Source organism: Mytilus californianus, unplaced genomic scaffold (genome assembly GCF_021869535.1).
Source record: "Mytilus californianus isolate M0D057914Y unplaced genomic scaffold, xbMytCali1.0.p SCAF_9, whole genome shotgun sequence".
In the NCBI taxonomy this organism is placed as follows: Eukaryota; Metazoa; Mollusca; class Bivalvia; order Mytilida; family Mytilidae; genus Mytilus; species Mytilus californianus.
The window spans coordinates 30,593,278-30,609,694 of NW_026262745.1; the positions used below are offsets into that span (position 1 = coordinate 30,593,278).

The window sequence follows — 16,417 nt, forward strand, 5'->3', positions numbered from 1 at the left end:
TGTGTGATATATGCGTAAGCGCTTTTAACTATTATATGCCTTATCTGATGTTCAGTAGTTGTCGTTTGTTGATGTGGTTCATAATTGTTTCTCGTTTCTCGTTTTTTATATAGATTAGACCGTTGGTTTTCCCGTTTGAATGGTTTTACACTAGTCATTTTTGGGGCCCTTTATAGCTTGCTGATCGGTGTGAGCCAATGCTCCGTGTTGAAGACCGTACTTTGATCTATAATGGTTTACTTTTATAAATTTTGACTTGGACGGAGAGTTGTCTCATTGGCACTCATACCACATCTTCTTATATCTGCTTATACATGTTATATATATTTAATATTGTTATTATACTTAGGTAAAATAGTACTGCTCATATATGCTGCCTGTTTTGAGATTTTTTAAGGCGTCTTTCTAGATAGAAAATATGGACTCAATATGAAAAAAATACTATTCTGTGTATACCTTAATGAGACAGTAACCCAACAATACAAACAAAACACGTCTTGAGAGCACCACGAGAAAAAAATCTATACAATACGTCAAGCTTTAATTCGTTCCAAATTTGAAACAACTATGATAATATATTAAACAGAAAATGTCAAAGATCCGTCATTGACATCAGAATCAAAATCTCCAAATAACCAAAAACAGTTAAAACAATAACAATGTCATATCATGATCAATACTAAATATTTATAATTTTAAAATAACAACGATTTCCGAAAATATGTTGTTTGAAATAACAAAGATAGATTTAAAGAATATATCAATTCTTTATAAATAAAATCAATAGATAGTAAAATTAAACAAATAAACAAATTGAATAAATATGTAAAACTAATAACTATTAAAAATGATAGAGCCGACTATCGGGATAACTTCTAGGATAAAACCGTTTAGGGTAAGACGGTCCAAAACTGGTTTAAGATAGAACTGAAAAAAATTGTTCCATGACAGAACTGATAAAAACTATGCTAGGCTAAAACTTTTCAAAACGGTTCTAGGCCACACTTACTTATCATATCAGACAGTGTTTGAAAGTTGTCCAGACAGTTGCTAGCAGATGAATTTGAGAAAGGTTAGAACTGATCCAGTACTGAAACAGTACTTTGTAAATGAGGATTAATTGTTTAACGTGTCGACAGTTTTTATTTCACGTATTCCTATGCTGAAATTCATCGTTATAAAAGACAAAAATATTTCCCATATATTTTAAAATCTGTCTTTCTTTTGTCTCACGCTCATCCGTGCTGAATAATTCCCTCTTAAATGTTAAGATACCATCCAAGGCTCAAAAGTTTTACTCCTTAACAATTCGTTTGCACAGTCCCTTTTGCCAAAACAGGTCCACCTTCATATAACAGCAAAGCAGGCCATACTACAAATTCCACGGTTATTCCAGATCTGTTATATTTATTAAATTTCGTAGAGTCAATCTTATTTCTTTCAAAGTTTTTGTATTCGACAACCATCGGTGGATCAGCAATGCATATGCACCAGCAAAGTTCTAAACATTTCTTAACAAAAAATATTTCATTTTCTGTAGCTTCCTTGTTTGATGATAGATAATCGTCAACACATTTCTGAAAATATATACAGTAAAGAAGATAAATTTGACCATAATAATGATACACCTCAGGCTATTGAAGTGAACAAAGAGACACACAGAGATAAAACTATGGCACCATCTCAAAATACAATAGAAACTGACAGACAGCTATTAATGAAATTTATGTTCCGAATGGAGACCCATTTCACAAATGCCATCAATAAAATATGCAATCGGAGAAAATGGGCAATCTTTATATGCAAAGTATTCAATAAAATCAAAACAGATTTAGTACCAAAGTAATGGAAAAATTTTAAATGATAGGTAAAAGGTCACTGTGACGAGAGAACATTGTGAACTAAGGAGAAAATTAAGTAACATTTACCACACTTCTGCTCTAAAAAAAGTTACTTAAAATATATCTAAATGCACACTTCTTAAACAGCAAAATGTTGCTCAATTGGACAACATTAAAAATTTATTCTCTAACATGAGATATGATTTCAAATGATTAAACGCAGAAATCTGCAAGGATTGACTTATTGGAAAGTGCTCTTACTAGGGTGGATCGTCAACTAGAACAAATAGATCAAGAGATTTTAAGTTTAAAATTACAAAACAGGCAAGACGATACTGGTGGTGAATTTTAAGTAGTTGTCAGACAAACCAAACAATATGCATAAATGTATCCTCAAATACAAGTAAGATAAACGCGGAAAAACTATCATCTAACTATAAATTTGATAAAAGTCAAGCTTTTACCCTATACAAAATTGAAAAGGGAATAAGAAATTAACATTAGGCACCAAATACTCTGGTTCCGCATACTCCTGACCTAAATGACCTAAATCTAGCAATGTGTGTAGACAAAATGGGTGAAATTTTCAAGACAATAAAGAGCTTTATCCCAACACAAAAATAATTTTATCACTTCAAATCCCAAAAAAAAAGATTTGCAGAAGTTCAATAACAAAGGACAATTCATTACTGATATGATCATAGATAGGTTCAGGTTATATAAATCGATAACCTAATGTGACAATGGCAACATGGCCTACAAGGCTTAAGCAATTACGAGTTTTATCGATGAACATGATGGGTTTCACTTAACCAATAATGGAACTGCTATTCTTGAATCATATATCAGATTTCCATTGACATAGCTTTATGCTTATAAAGACGCAGCGCGACAACTTGACATCGACTCGGGCTGAAAAAAGCATAAGGCAAACAAAGGAAACCTAGTTTTGTTTGCTATATATTCATATATAACCAATTTTCAAATACAAATTCAAAATATACCACTAGAAGAGATGAGAAGTAGCTAAAATATATGCAGCTGAAATGTGGATGGTATACTATCAGAGAATCATTATAAGACTTACGATGAGAATGTATCTCTTAATTTGATAATATCGATATCGTTCTGTTAAAACATACTTATATTGGATATAAATATAATATAAAATTTTTAAATTCTCACTCCTATAAATTTTGTAGAGAAAACAAAATGATCGATACTTTGATGGACCATGTATCCTTATCTGGAAAAGTATAAAAAAGGATATAAATTCTTAAAAAACGGTTCGTCTGAGTACCTACGGATGAAGTTGTGAAAAGATTTTTTGAAGTTCGAAAGAGACATATACTTGTATTTAGTATACTTTCCGCCTAGGGTAGACATTAAGGAAATAATTAAGATCTAACTGAAAAGTATGGCGAAATTGCGGAAATTCCGACAGCTAGGGATCTTAATTCCAGAACTGGGCATGAAAGGTATTTTATTGAGACGATGATATCTATCACATTCCAATCTAAAATAATAACTATAATATTGATGTAGCAACGAATAAAAATGAATATGCAATCCGCGAAAACCAATCCTTCTGTACCAATCCCCTCCAGAATATCAAATGGTTGTATTCTTATGGGGACAAAATGATTTTGTAGTCGGTTAATTTGATGAATAAGTATATGCATCTCTTGCTGGTTTCTAATTCAATCATTTAAAAAAAAAATTAACTCGGTATTCGTATAGAAAATCTGTATGTCAAGTTCCTAGTAAATATTTTATGCTATTTATTTTCAACAGACAGCTTGTTTTTGGAATCGAAAGGTTTCAATTTACTTCGATGCTACAAAATGCAATTATCCTTAAATCACTGCAGATTTCAACACCTCAAATGAATAACGAACTCATGGCTCAAGTATACTTATGGTAATGCTTATGAATAAAGACAACTGTAGTATACCGCTGCTCAATAGTCATAATTCGATTAAGCAAAAACAAATCCGGTTAACAAACTAAAACCGAGGGAAACACATCAACTATAAGAGGAAAACAATTTAACGACAGAAACACTGGACTACAACAAAAGCAAACGCCAACATACATAGAAACGGACTGTAAATAACAACTGTCATATTCCTGACTTGGTACGGGACATTTTAAGAAAAAATGGTGGGTTGAACCTGGTTTTATGGCTAGCCAAACCTCCCACTTATATGGCAATGTTAAAAATACCGCTAAAATGACAACACTACGTGACATAAAATATACGATTTTAGGTCATTTAAGTTTCTGAAGTTTAAATAAAAATATTAACAATTGTGTAATATTTACATACTTTTACTGCTGTCTCCATCAACCGCTCATTATTCTGGCGTTGACTTCTGAAGATTTCAATGAAAGGATTTATTGAGTCGTCTACTTCAGAGACTGTCATGTTGCATTTTTCATGGATATTTTGATTCTGAAAAAAAAGAAAAAATGAGGTTCTTCTCATTGTCTGGGAATAAGTGTTGCCTTATGTTTTGTTTTCTGTGAAGGGTTTTGTGGACTGTTGGTTGTTTTTCTTTGGTCATGATCTTCTTTGTTTTTTTTATTGTCTTGTCGCCTTTGAGTTTTCTCCCATGTGTTGTTTTCTGTGTGAAATTTTGTGGACGGTGGATTATTTTTTCTCTGGTCATTGTGTGCTTAGTTTTTTTTTTTGTATTTGTTTTATCTTCTTGGTATCTTCTCTCATTCTGTGAACAGACTTCGACATGGTTTTAGCCCTCATTTCCAATAGTCTGCACACTACATGTATAGTGTTTCAGTTCTTTCTGTGTGAAAAAGTAGAATAACAAAAACATCGAACTCCAATGAAAATCCAAAACGGAAAGTTCCTTATCAAATGGCAAAATCAAAAGCTCAAACACATCAAGCGAATGGATTTGACTTGGTACTGGCATTTCTTTATGTAAAAAATAGTGGATTAAACATGGTTTTAGAGCTAGCTAAACCTCTCACTTGTATGACAGTCGCATAAAATTCAATTATATTGACAACAATGCGTGTCAACAAAGAAAAACAAAATGGCAAATAGACAAAGCACATAAGCAAAAATGAAAGACAAGAATACAAAAAATGACAATAGCACAATAAGACAATGGCGAGATGTATAAGAACCGAGCCACGCCAAACGGATATTACCAAAAACGGACTAAACAGTAAAGGTTAATAATTTACAAAGGCAAAGAAAAGAACACTATATAAATAACACATAGCTGAGAGGGTGATAGGGCAGATTGTTACCCCGAGAAAACATTGTCAACTGAGGCGAAGCCAAGGTTGACAATGTCTTTTCGAGGGGTAACAATCTGCTCTATCACCCTCTCAGATATGTGTTATTTAATGTATTATACTGAATGTTCTGTTATTACTGTCGATTAAATTTCAAAGTCAAAGTAATAAACTATGACTTCTTGTACATAACAACCATCCGTATTTAATAAAGCGCACACTTGATCAAGCGTCTCCGTGAAGGGTAATAGAGTATTTGCCATAGGATAGAGTCGTATTTAATAAAGCGCACACTTGATCAAGCGTCTCCGTGAAGGGTAATGGAGTATTTACCATAGAATAGAGTAAATTAACACCCTCGTATAAGCCAACCAAAGTATTGCATTTTTACGTGAAGTATAATAATATAACATGTTATTTAAAAGATGATAAACAACGTCAGTATCTTAAAGCTATACTTCAAGACCATCATGTATTATTTGTGAAGTTGATAGATTTTTTTCAAATGTTGCTCATAATATACATGTTCCATGTATTTATTTTGGTAGCAATATAAGATATATTTGTACAAGCTAGAGAAAAAAGCCGTTCTCAGACATTGGCTCTCCTATCTTCGTACTTGTACATATACGTCTAGATTTTTTCGTTGTCATATTTTATATGGACTATCAGTTGCCTACTGTATATACAATGATTGTGGCTTTGCTGCTTACATGATAAAAATTAGTGAACTGTTTAAGTTCAAAATGAAAACTTATGATCAGGCCACTTATATCAAAAGACTTAAAAAATGTTTTATATAAATTTCAAATTGCACCCCTCTAATGTTCAAGAGTTATTAGTCTGTTATACATCAATATTTAATATATTTGAATGTTGTTTTAAATTTTTGCTTTAGGCCTTCAGTTAAAGAATAATCCGCAAAATATGACATAATTTAAATGACTCAATTTGAAATCTTCTTATTTTGTTACTAGTTGAACAAAGATGTTGATATGTCTTTAGTAAAGGCCGTTGTCATAATTTTAATTGTCAAAAACTATACTTGAATTGACAATTATTGGTCAGCTATGTAAAGTAATACATGTTTATGACGTCACAATGACAACACGGTGTGTGTCTGCATAAAAGTAACAAACGTATATATGCCTGTATTTCAGAGTAATCAATAGCTACGTGGAAAATTTCTTTATTTCATAGTCATAAAATGTCAGATAACTATATAATTGTAAAAACATTCAATTTAATATAATTACTTACGATGTCATTTTTGCTTTTGTCTTGCAAATTTAATTGAAGAGCAACATCCCGAAGCAACTGTTCAATTCGTTTGGCTTGATTCTGAGATAACTTGCTGCATGTTGTGTAACACCACTAAATTTAAAAAAAAGGTAATTCATTGATTGAAGGAGCTAACTTTTACATCTATTTAATGTCAAAACAGTGAATAAAAGCAAGTTATTGATTGAAGGAGCTTTATTTTACGTCTATGAAATGACAAAACAATGAGATTTCAATCATTATTAGACATTACTACAGTCAACAGGAAATTTCCTGTACACGTGATTAAAAGATGTATATTAGCGACTACTTGAAAGTATTTGATTGATTGATGTGATATATTTTGTTTAATTACAAGTTTATGAAATAATATTTTGTTTAATTACAAGTTTATGAAATAATTCAATTATAAATGGTATCGTTTAGTTTGTTTGTTTGATTGCTTTGAATAACTCAAAGTCAACGTTTTTATGGTTCTTCGTTATTTCGAGGTCAAAATCTCACTTATTGTCATTTGCTTATACTTATATCAACAGAATAGTATATATAAATGCAAATATATGTTCATCTCTTAAGTATTTGACAGCTGATCCTTATAAAAATACAAACGTCCTTTTTTTTTAAGTTTGTACATGTATATGCACTAAATTTTTAATTCAGCAGATACCTGTTGTCGACAATCCTGACTTTTCTGAATGCCTTTAAAAAAATTAAGGAGATGTGGTATGATGGCCAATAAGACTAAGGATGTAAATAATGGGTTTAATATATGTATTACCGATATAATGTAAATTCCACACAGAGTATACTGTATACGTTTTTTTTTACGTATGTTAAACTTTTTACTACTTACATCCACAATATTCAACAGAACTTTTTCTGGAACAACAGTCTTATTTGTCTTGCATTTTGCACTTATTTCTTCAAAAGCGTCTGTCCATTCATCGGTATAAAGCGAGCTCCATCTTTCTCCAAGTTTCGTAGGCCTGTTTGGGTCCCCAAGATCTGTTATGGATGGATTCCCTTTTGATAGTTTCTCTCCTGCTATTTTACTTAACCTATATATACAATACTAAATGTATATGCACCTAACAGTGACAGAAACAACGGGTGGTGAAAACAATATCACGAAAGCACAGAAATAGTTTATTTTTTCTCAAAAGAAACTAATTATAGTACAGTTTCTACGTTCGCAGCATTAAACTTGTAAAGTAAATGTTTAAAGTGAAGACAAACATATCCCTAATTAAAACGGTAGACAATTAGGAATTATCCTATGGTAAACGTTTGAAATCGCGATCGGATCTATTACAGCTGTCAATGACCTAGTTGACCACAACTTTGTGATTATTTTTATATCAAATATTTTAAACGAAAATATTGAGTATGGGTACATGTATTTTTTTATTTTTATTATATACGTAATAATGGAAATATTGTTTAATCTTACATAAACTTCTTACCTTGAGAGAGCATCATCTTTATCTCTTTCTAATATTTTATTTTCTCTTTTCAGTCGCTCATTTTCGGAATACAGCTGGCTGTTTTTCTTGTCTATTTTATCCAGCAAGTCATTTTTAATTTCTAATTCAGCGGTTAACGTACTGATATCAGTACCACTGGGGGATAGTTTTGGAGTTTTACTTTTATTTGACATTCCAGCGATATATAAAGTCTGCGCCGTGTGTATTCTTTAAAACTAAACAATAACATTCAGATAACAATACAGTGATAAGTGTAACTTTCCGAACTACCCGAATAATTTTATATTTTGAACGAGAACAAGTCAACATTCTGTGTATTATGTTTAATTATGATACAGAGTTGAAGATTTATTTAAGCGAATTTCTTCATTTTTTATTAAAAGCTTAATAATGGAAATACTATAGTATTGATACATGTAATAAGTTCATGTATATTTTTTCTCTCATTAAATACGTGTAATTAATAATGGAAATATTGACTATACTAGTGCGTAAGGTATTTTCTAAAAATAATAACATGTTTTGTTATAATTCAAAGTAGAAGATTTATTGAAGCGAAATCTTCTGGAAGTTATGTTCAAAGTGATTGTTTTAATTTAAGTGAATACCACAAAAATATACACATATATTAAATTTTACATTTTTAAATCAAAGCCTTACCAGGTAAATGTTTGACGATTCACGGAAGCTAAATGAAAACAAAAACCTGGTTGGTAATCATACCAGGAAGTCCTCAATTTTATCTGATTACATCATAACACATTTTAATCGTCACGATTTTGAATTTGTACATTTAACTACTCTTATTATACACAACGCATAAAAAGAAATTCCCCAAGGAACCACTAATTTCTTTTCCTTATGAATGTAATAACATATGTCCGACAAAATATCGTAAATATTTTCATTTTTTATTTTTGATTTCACAGAGTATAAATTTAACTTTTTGTTTTAGTTTTGCTGACAAAAAAACAAGCTTACAACAGACATATAAAAATAAGAAGATGTGGTATAATTGCCAATGAGACAACTCTCCACAAGAGACCAAATGACACAGAAATTAACCGTACGGCCTTCAACAATGAGTAAAACCCATACCACATAGTCAGCTTTAAAAGGCCCCGAAATGACAAATGTAAAACAATTCAAACGAGAAAACTTACGGCTTGATTTATGTTCAAAATAATGAACGAAAATTAAATATGATATTTATTTTCCTACTATTTTATTTATTCATTCTCTATTCGAATGGGTTTAATTCATAGAGTAAATGTTTTAATTTTGAATTGAACATCTACACACTCTATACTTTTATTCAAATGTACTTGATATTTTGTTTCAAATTCCAATGGACAGTTATCAGCATAATAACGCGCAGGTACAGAATATCAGAGTTTCACATTTTTCAAATATTTTTCATTTGCCTGAATGTTATAACTCCCCTATCAACCAGGTGTCTCTCAAGAGGCGAAAATTGAAAGATTCCCTAAATGAAATTCATCTGGTAATAATTGTCACATTACTTGAACGTGCATGAAATATTTGTCACTGAACGTGAAACAACCAACAAACAATCAATCATGCAAAACATTTTATATTTTGAATTTTCGAGTCATTGCTGAAAGCCGTACGCTGACCTAACGGCTATACATTTAGTAGTTTGGCTTCTGATAGATAGTTGTCTCATTGGCAATCATATGTTTGTTTGAATAAAAACAAGTCTGTAATGCTGTTTCAACATACGATTTTATGAGATAGGAAACAAATGCAAAATAATTGTCAGGGAAACATCGGATACGTTTTTTTAAATACAGATTTAAAAACACGCCGAAATGTCTATCTTCTCCAATTTCATGTAGAAGTAATTATAATTTTGATTACATAATACTTTGAGATTAAATCATTGCTAGAAACAATCAGTGTAGACCAACTATATCTCTGATGGCTCGTCTTGGAAGACTGACTAATCTCCCTGGAAACCATTATTTGGCCCTTTATAAATCCCCTCTCTGCATTGGAGGGGTATTGGTTTATTCTGAAGTCATTACTACTTTCATGTTTAGGGACCAGACTCAGACCTCTTAAGTCGTATTGTTGGAGTTTAACGGACCCTTGGTTTCCTGAAAAGTAACCTTTCCCCCCTGGTGTTGGAGAACTTTCTTTGAAGACTTTAGTACACTCCCTCTAAAAATAGCCAACCTCCCGGCAACGAAAACATCCACCCCCTGGGAACACACTTTAATACTGGGACAAAGCAATTCTTTTGATGCGACTTCAGAGGTAATACTGCTGCAATATTTTGTGATAAATGTGCTCTTAAACTCGCTTTCACTTTCTCCTTTGGTGTTTATACAAATCCCTACCAGGGCTCAGTTGACGGATAACTATGATACCATTCAAAATATCAGACTTCTTCGTGACTGAAACGCAGCAACGAAGTTCAACCCTACCCTTGCTTCTTTTTTCTCTACCAAATTGATTACCCCAGCACAGCTTTTGGAGGCCAAAGGCGACCTGTCAGTGATCCCCTAATTCAAGACAACGGATGCTACAACGGCCCCTTCTCTTTCTATTTTAATCCGAATATTAAACTTGAAAACTCGTCTAAAAAAACTGCTTGAAGACGCCAATATAATAGTTCTACGAACTAGCATTGACAGTTCTGCTGGTTCGGCTATTTATTGTCAGTTAAAAAAAGAGTGGAGGGGATATAGGATTTGGCTTGTTTTAATTTGTACCTAGTGGTTATCAAGACGAGGCTCCACCCTCTTTCATGCAACCAGATTTACCATTGGATCACCCTTCTCCACACCCTGAGGTACTATATATAAATAATGACGTTATAAATAAAATGCATAGTAATACGACCAATATTGGGAAATAGAAAGACTGTCTTGCGTGGCTAGCTTTTAGTCCTCTTTCACAAGTAACACCTGTCTCTAGCTCATATCATTTAAAAAGACAAATAAACTACGAAGGTGGATTTTCACTTTTCTAAAACCGCCAGTTTCGTAAATTATGTAGGTATTTTAGCGGAGTGCCAATATATCCAGTGAATCAAATGTTTTGTTGTTATTCAATCCAAAAAAAAAGAAATATATTTCATTTAAAACTAATATGGCTTCAGACTTTTTCTACTGGAACATCAGCATATTTATTGTGCAAAGAAGATAAGGTTTCCACATATAAGTCAATGTGCTTATAGTAGGTCATAGTATTTTGATCCTCTGATTTTATATTTTGTTTCATGACCCTTCCATTAAATAAAGTTGTTGTCCCTGTAGAGAATAACCAAACAAACAGGGGAATATATATAATCGGCATTGCAGAAAATGAAATCAAAGTGAATGACAGCAGATTCCTTTTTTTGGAAATTCCATAGTTAAGAATATACTCACCCAGTCCATTAAATACAAGCTAAAATACTTTATGTACATTATGAAAAATTATTGTTGTATTGATTAAGAATAAGCACATTCAATTTTTTCAAATGATTCACAATCACTAAATAATGTGTACATGAAATATAAACTATTTTAATCAAAGAAACCGTGAAACAAACTTACAAATAAATTGTTTTTTTCATACCAAAGTGAGAGAATACATGAATTGTTTACAACTATTAAAACAGTCTCATGTGTCACATTGATAAAATTGAGAATGGAAATGGGGAATGTGTCAAAGAGACAACAACCCGACCATAGAACAGACAACAGCAGAAGGTCACCAACAGGTCTTCAATGCAGCGAGAAATTCCCGCACCCGGAGGCGTCCTTCAGTTGGCCCCTTAACAAATGTATATACTAGTTCAGTGATAATGAACGCCATACTAAACTCCAAATTGTACACAAGAAACTAAAATTAAAAATAATACAAGACTAACAAAGGCTAGAGGCTCCTGACTTTGGACAGGCGCAAAAATGCGGCGGGGTTAAACATGTTTATGAGATCTCAACCCTCCCCCTATACCTCTAGCCAATGTAGAAAAGTAAACGCATAACAATACGCACATTAAAATTCAGTTCAAGAGAAGTCCGAGTCTGATGTCAAAAGATGTAACCAAAGAAAATAAACAAAATGACAATAATACATAAATAACAACAGACTACTAGCAGTTAACTGACACGCCAGCTCCAGACTTCAATTAAACTGATTGAAAGATTATGTCTTCATCATATGAATATCAGGCACAATCCTTCCCGTTAGGGGTTTAGTATCATACCATCATAACATATATGAGAAGAACATAACCCGTGTCATGCCAACAACTGGTTTTTAAATAAATGTGTTTTGTGCCGATACAAAGACCCTATAAGTGAATCAATATTAACGCCAAAATATGCAATCTTTAATGACCTGACAACAGTATCGTAACTATATCCCTTCTTAATAAGTCTATTTAAAGGTTTTGTTAGCTTCAGAGGTGAATACTGACATTTTTGTGCTTTATAAAGAACATTTCCATAAAAAATTGGATGTGAAATACCTGAACGTATAAGAAGTCTGCATGTTGAGCTATATTTACGAATGATGTCCTTATACCGATGATAAAATTTAGTAAATGTTTTGACTAGTTTGTGATATCGAAAACCCTGGTGTAATAATTTTTCAGTAATACATAAATTTCTCTCGTTAAAATCTAAAACATTGTTACATACACGAGCGAATCGTACAAGTTGAGATATATAAACACCGTAAGATGGTGACAAGGGAACGTCACCATCTGAAAATGGATAATTTACGATAGGAAATGAAAAATCATCTCTTTTATCATATATTTTAGTATTAAGCTTTCCATTAATGATATAGATATCAAGATCGAGGAAAGGGCAGTGGTCATTGTTAGTATTAGCTTTATTTAAAGTAAGTTCAACAGGATAAATTTCTTTAGTATACATACTGAAGTCGTCATTATTGAGAGCCAAAATATCATTCAAATATCTAAAAATATTATTAAATTTGTGTATCAGATGTTGTTTCGATGGGTCTTTGTTGATTTTTGTCATAAATTGTAACTCATAGCAATACAAAAAAAGGTCCGCAATAAGTGGTACACAGTTAGTCCCCATTGGAATTCCGATAACCTGACGATATACGGAATCTCCAAAGCGAACAAAAATGTTATCTAGTAAAAATTCAAGGGCATATATAGTATCAAAGCATTTTAACATTTATAAAGAATACAAGTTTGGTGTTCTGCTTTAGTCTTGTACTAAAGGGTACCTTGTTAAAACTTTTGACGTGCAAATAGATGAAGAGATATACAACTGTAACTCTTAAAAAGTCTTTGATGAGTACAAAGAGCTCATTCATAGCTTGCTAGTTTTTTTGGGTTCTGTAATCAACACATCATATAATTTGTTTCCGAAATATAGAGTGGCAACTGTACAAGCAGTACCAGCAGTAACATTCAAAGCCCTGTCAACCTGTAATCAAAACATATAATGTATGCCTATCTAAATTTAAGACTAAAATCAAGTAATTGAAAAATTCTGTAATTAAAGATGAAATAACTCTTATACGGTAAAGATAGTTATTAAGCTGATGTTTAGATATTTTCGCTAAGCTATCGTTTTCACAAGAAAATATGTTTCGAAAACAAACTCATAGATTAAAACCGATGAATATTTGGTATACTAAAAACAACATAAGACTGGAAACATTTGGCGCATATTGATATTGAACACATTCAGATCTTTTTATATTGAGGTCCTCTGTTTTCAAAAAATAAGTTGCCGATCACTTAACAAACTAAATGCAAAATGACTAATTGCAATCAATCAATAATAATTATTATTTTTCTCTTTTCTCATTTAAGTCAATCTAGTTATTACGGTCGACTCTTTTAATACGAGTCTCGATCGATTATAATGATCAGTTTAGGTGTTTGAAAAGCTAAAAAAAACCAAGGGCATACATAATAAAAATCTCATGATGAACAAGGACAGAAAGAACAATGGCAAAGAGGTAAAAAGGTAAAAGAAAGTGTCCCATGCTCAAAAACACTACACAAAGTATGGAAGCATAGAGCAACACAAACCACGCCGAAAAAAAACAAGGACTGGTCGCATGTGCTCAGGAAGGGAAAGCAGTTCCTGTTCCACTGAACAGATGGTTCAACCGAGAGTTATAACCGGAAACAAACGTCGGGCCAACGCAGTACTATATTAAAGGTCCGTATCATTCTAAAAAAAAAGTACTAAAACGGAATGAAACTCAATTTTTGCCTGATGATGTTACTAATTCCAAATATATAATCAACTGATTCATAAATTACGAAAAACAAAATATTTTGTCAAACAATATTCTATGTCCTACGGTCACAACTATCGCAAAAACATACCAATTTTGGACAAAACCCAATGTAACCAGTAATTCTTTTTATATATAACTAAAACCAAATATCTCATAATCGGATTCAGGCATTAATGAAAACAGTAAAGAAAAATGATAATTCCCCAAAAAAGTAAAAAATATGAAAAATACCATATTCCAAGGAAAATTCAAAACGGAAAGTCCATTATCAAATGGCAAAACCACAAATTCAAACACATCAAACGAATAGAAAACAACTGTCATATTCATGACTTGGTACAGGCATTTCCTTATTTAAAAAAGGGTGGATTAAACCTGGTTTAATTTATAGAGTCAAAACTTTTTAATGAATTAGAAAACAGGACTAAATCTCTTACTTAATTTATAACTTATTATGTTATCACTATGAACTTAATACAACTTCAGTTGAATCAGGTATTCAAAAAAATTGTTGAAAACAATATGTGTAAAGAAAATAGTTAAAACATGTTTAATTGGAAAACGATGGAAAAGCAAATGGCGGTACTAATTCAATATTGGTGTTTTGAGGTAAGTTGGATATGTTTATGAAAAAGAACAATTTGAAATTAACCAGACAATCATGATCATCATGATCAGATAGTTTGTAATATTAATTTCCTAGTCAAATTGTAGGGCAACTGGGTTATCGGACTATCTGACACAACCGAGCTGTGTTAAGGCCCCGACTACACAATGAATGAAACGCTAACGTTGAAGGCAGAAAAAGAGTTGGGGGGAAACTATTGATATTTTTAACATTCTGGTGTAAACTAACAGATAATGGACTAAGGCATATTTTACTTAGCGTAAATAAATTTTCAAAGTAATCAAAATCAGAACATGTAAGATTTATAGTCCTAGATATAACGTGCAATGAGAAATTTATTTAGCAAGGATACTTACAAAAAAAATTGGACGTGGACATGAAATAAAATGATCAAAGTCAATTAGTTTTTTCTTTCCAATTTTTATTCGTTTTGGAATTAAATCTAATAATTGTACTTCGTACACTGGCAAAAATGCCACACATGTGTACATGCGTGACACATGCGTTTCACATGCGTGTCACACGCATGTGAAAGAGACGTTTCATGCCACGCATGTGACACATGTGTGAAAAACAAATGTGTTACGCATGATACACACATGTGATCATGCGTTTCACATGTGAATCACATGCGTAAGGAAATACACCTGTGATACATGCGTGATTACTACATGTAAAAGGCATGGTGCCTGTATTAAATATTTTTCAAAATGTCCTCCTATTTGTCCAATTACCATGATTGTTGACATGTTTCTCAGTTCTCATGTGAATTACATGCAATTTCAAACACATTTTTCTAACACATTTTTCTAACACATGCGTTATACATGTGTTTTCTCTATATATACACAGGCAAAATGAAATTAAGGTGAATTGAGCATCAATCACACAAATTCACAGTATTTGAGCATATTTTAGATAAGTTAATGCTAATCTAGTACACATTCTATTTTGATATATAAATATTCTTCTTGGTCTTGACTATGTGTTCATACTTCCATTATATTTTACTTTCTTGATCCTAAACAATACAAAAAATATTTATCTATCAACTCCCAACTCACAATATCTCCAATGCAAGAGATAAGATGCAATAAAACAAAGAAGGCAAGCAAATATCCAGGTCACCTTAGTTCACTCCTAGAATTTTTTCGGTTATGTTCAAGTCTCAATACTTTTTTTAAAAGTCATGTAAGGATTGGTGATTCATTTATAGAATATGTATGCACTAATGTATATTTCATTTTTAATATGTATGTACAAGTCATTTTGTGGTTATCAGCCATGAGATAATCCAATCCCATTATGGAAATAGTCTTACTTGCAAAAGATGCCAATTTTTCTTTTGAAAGTTTTGAAGAAAAAAAGTATTTCACCCTGCCACATATTCCTGTGCCTGTTTCAAGCCAGGAACCTTTTCAGTGGTTGTCCTAATAAAAAAAAATATTTAAAGAATTTGGTGTTGATGGCAGCTCTTTGATTGGTATAGACTCTGGTTAATTAAGTAGATCATGACATTGTTTAGACACATGTTCATTGTTGAGGACTGTATGTTAGCACCTTAATGCCTTTCATATGTTTTTGTTGTGTAGCTGTCTGATTTATTTATACCTCATATCTCATTGTATTAATAAACTGAAATAGAAAGTTCTGTGAAATAT

The 16,417-nt window shown here is 32.0% G+C and overlaps 1 protein-coding gene and 1 long non-coding RNA gene across 2 annotated transcripts in view; both read right to left on the bottom strand.

The window, feature by feature from the left end:
• Positions 1 to 524: 524 nt before the first annotated feature.
• Positions 525 to 16,417, bottom strand: part of LOC127715861 (uncharacterized) — a 77,213-nt gene continuing 61,320 nt past the window's right edge. Inside the window, exon 5 of the mRNA XM_052221987.1 lies at positions 525 to 1,577. Within this exon, the coding sequence (XP_052077947.1) occupies positions 1,302 to 1,577 (276 nt within the window). The 3' untranslated portion in view covers positions 525 to 1,301. The remainder of the gene's footprint in view (positions 1,578 to 16,417) is intronic.
• Positions 7,851 to 8,714, bottom strand: LOC127716444 (uncharacterized). The gene is made up of 2 exons (XR_007988931.1): positions 8,534 to 8,714; positions 7,851 to 8,088 (listed from the first exon to the last, which is right to left on the bottom strand). It is a non-coding gene; the product is annotated as an uncharacterized LOC127716444 (long non-coding RNA).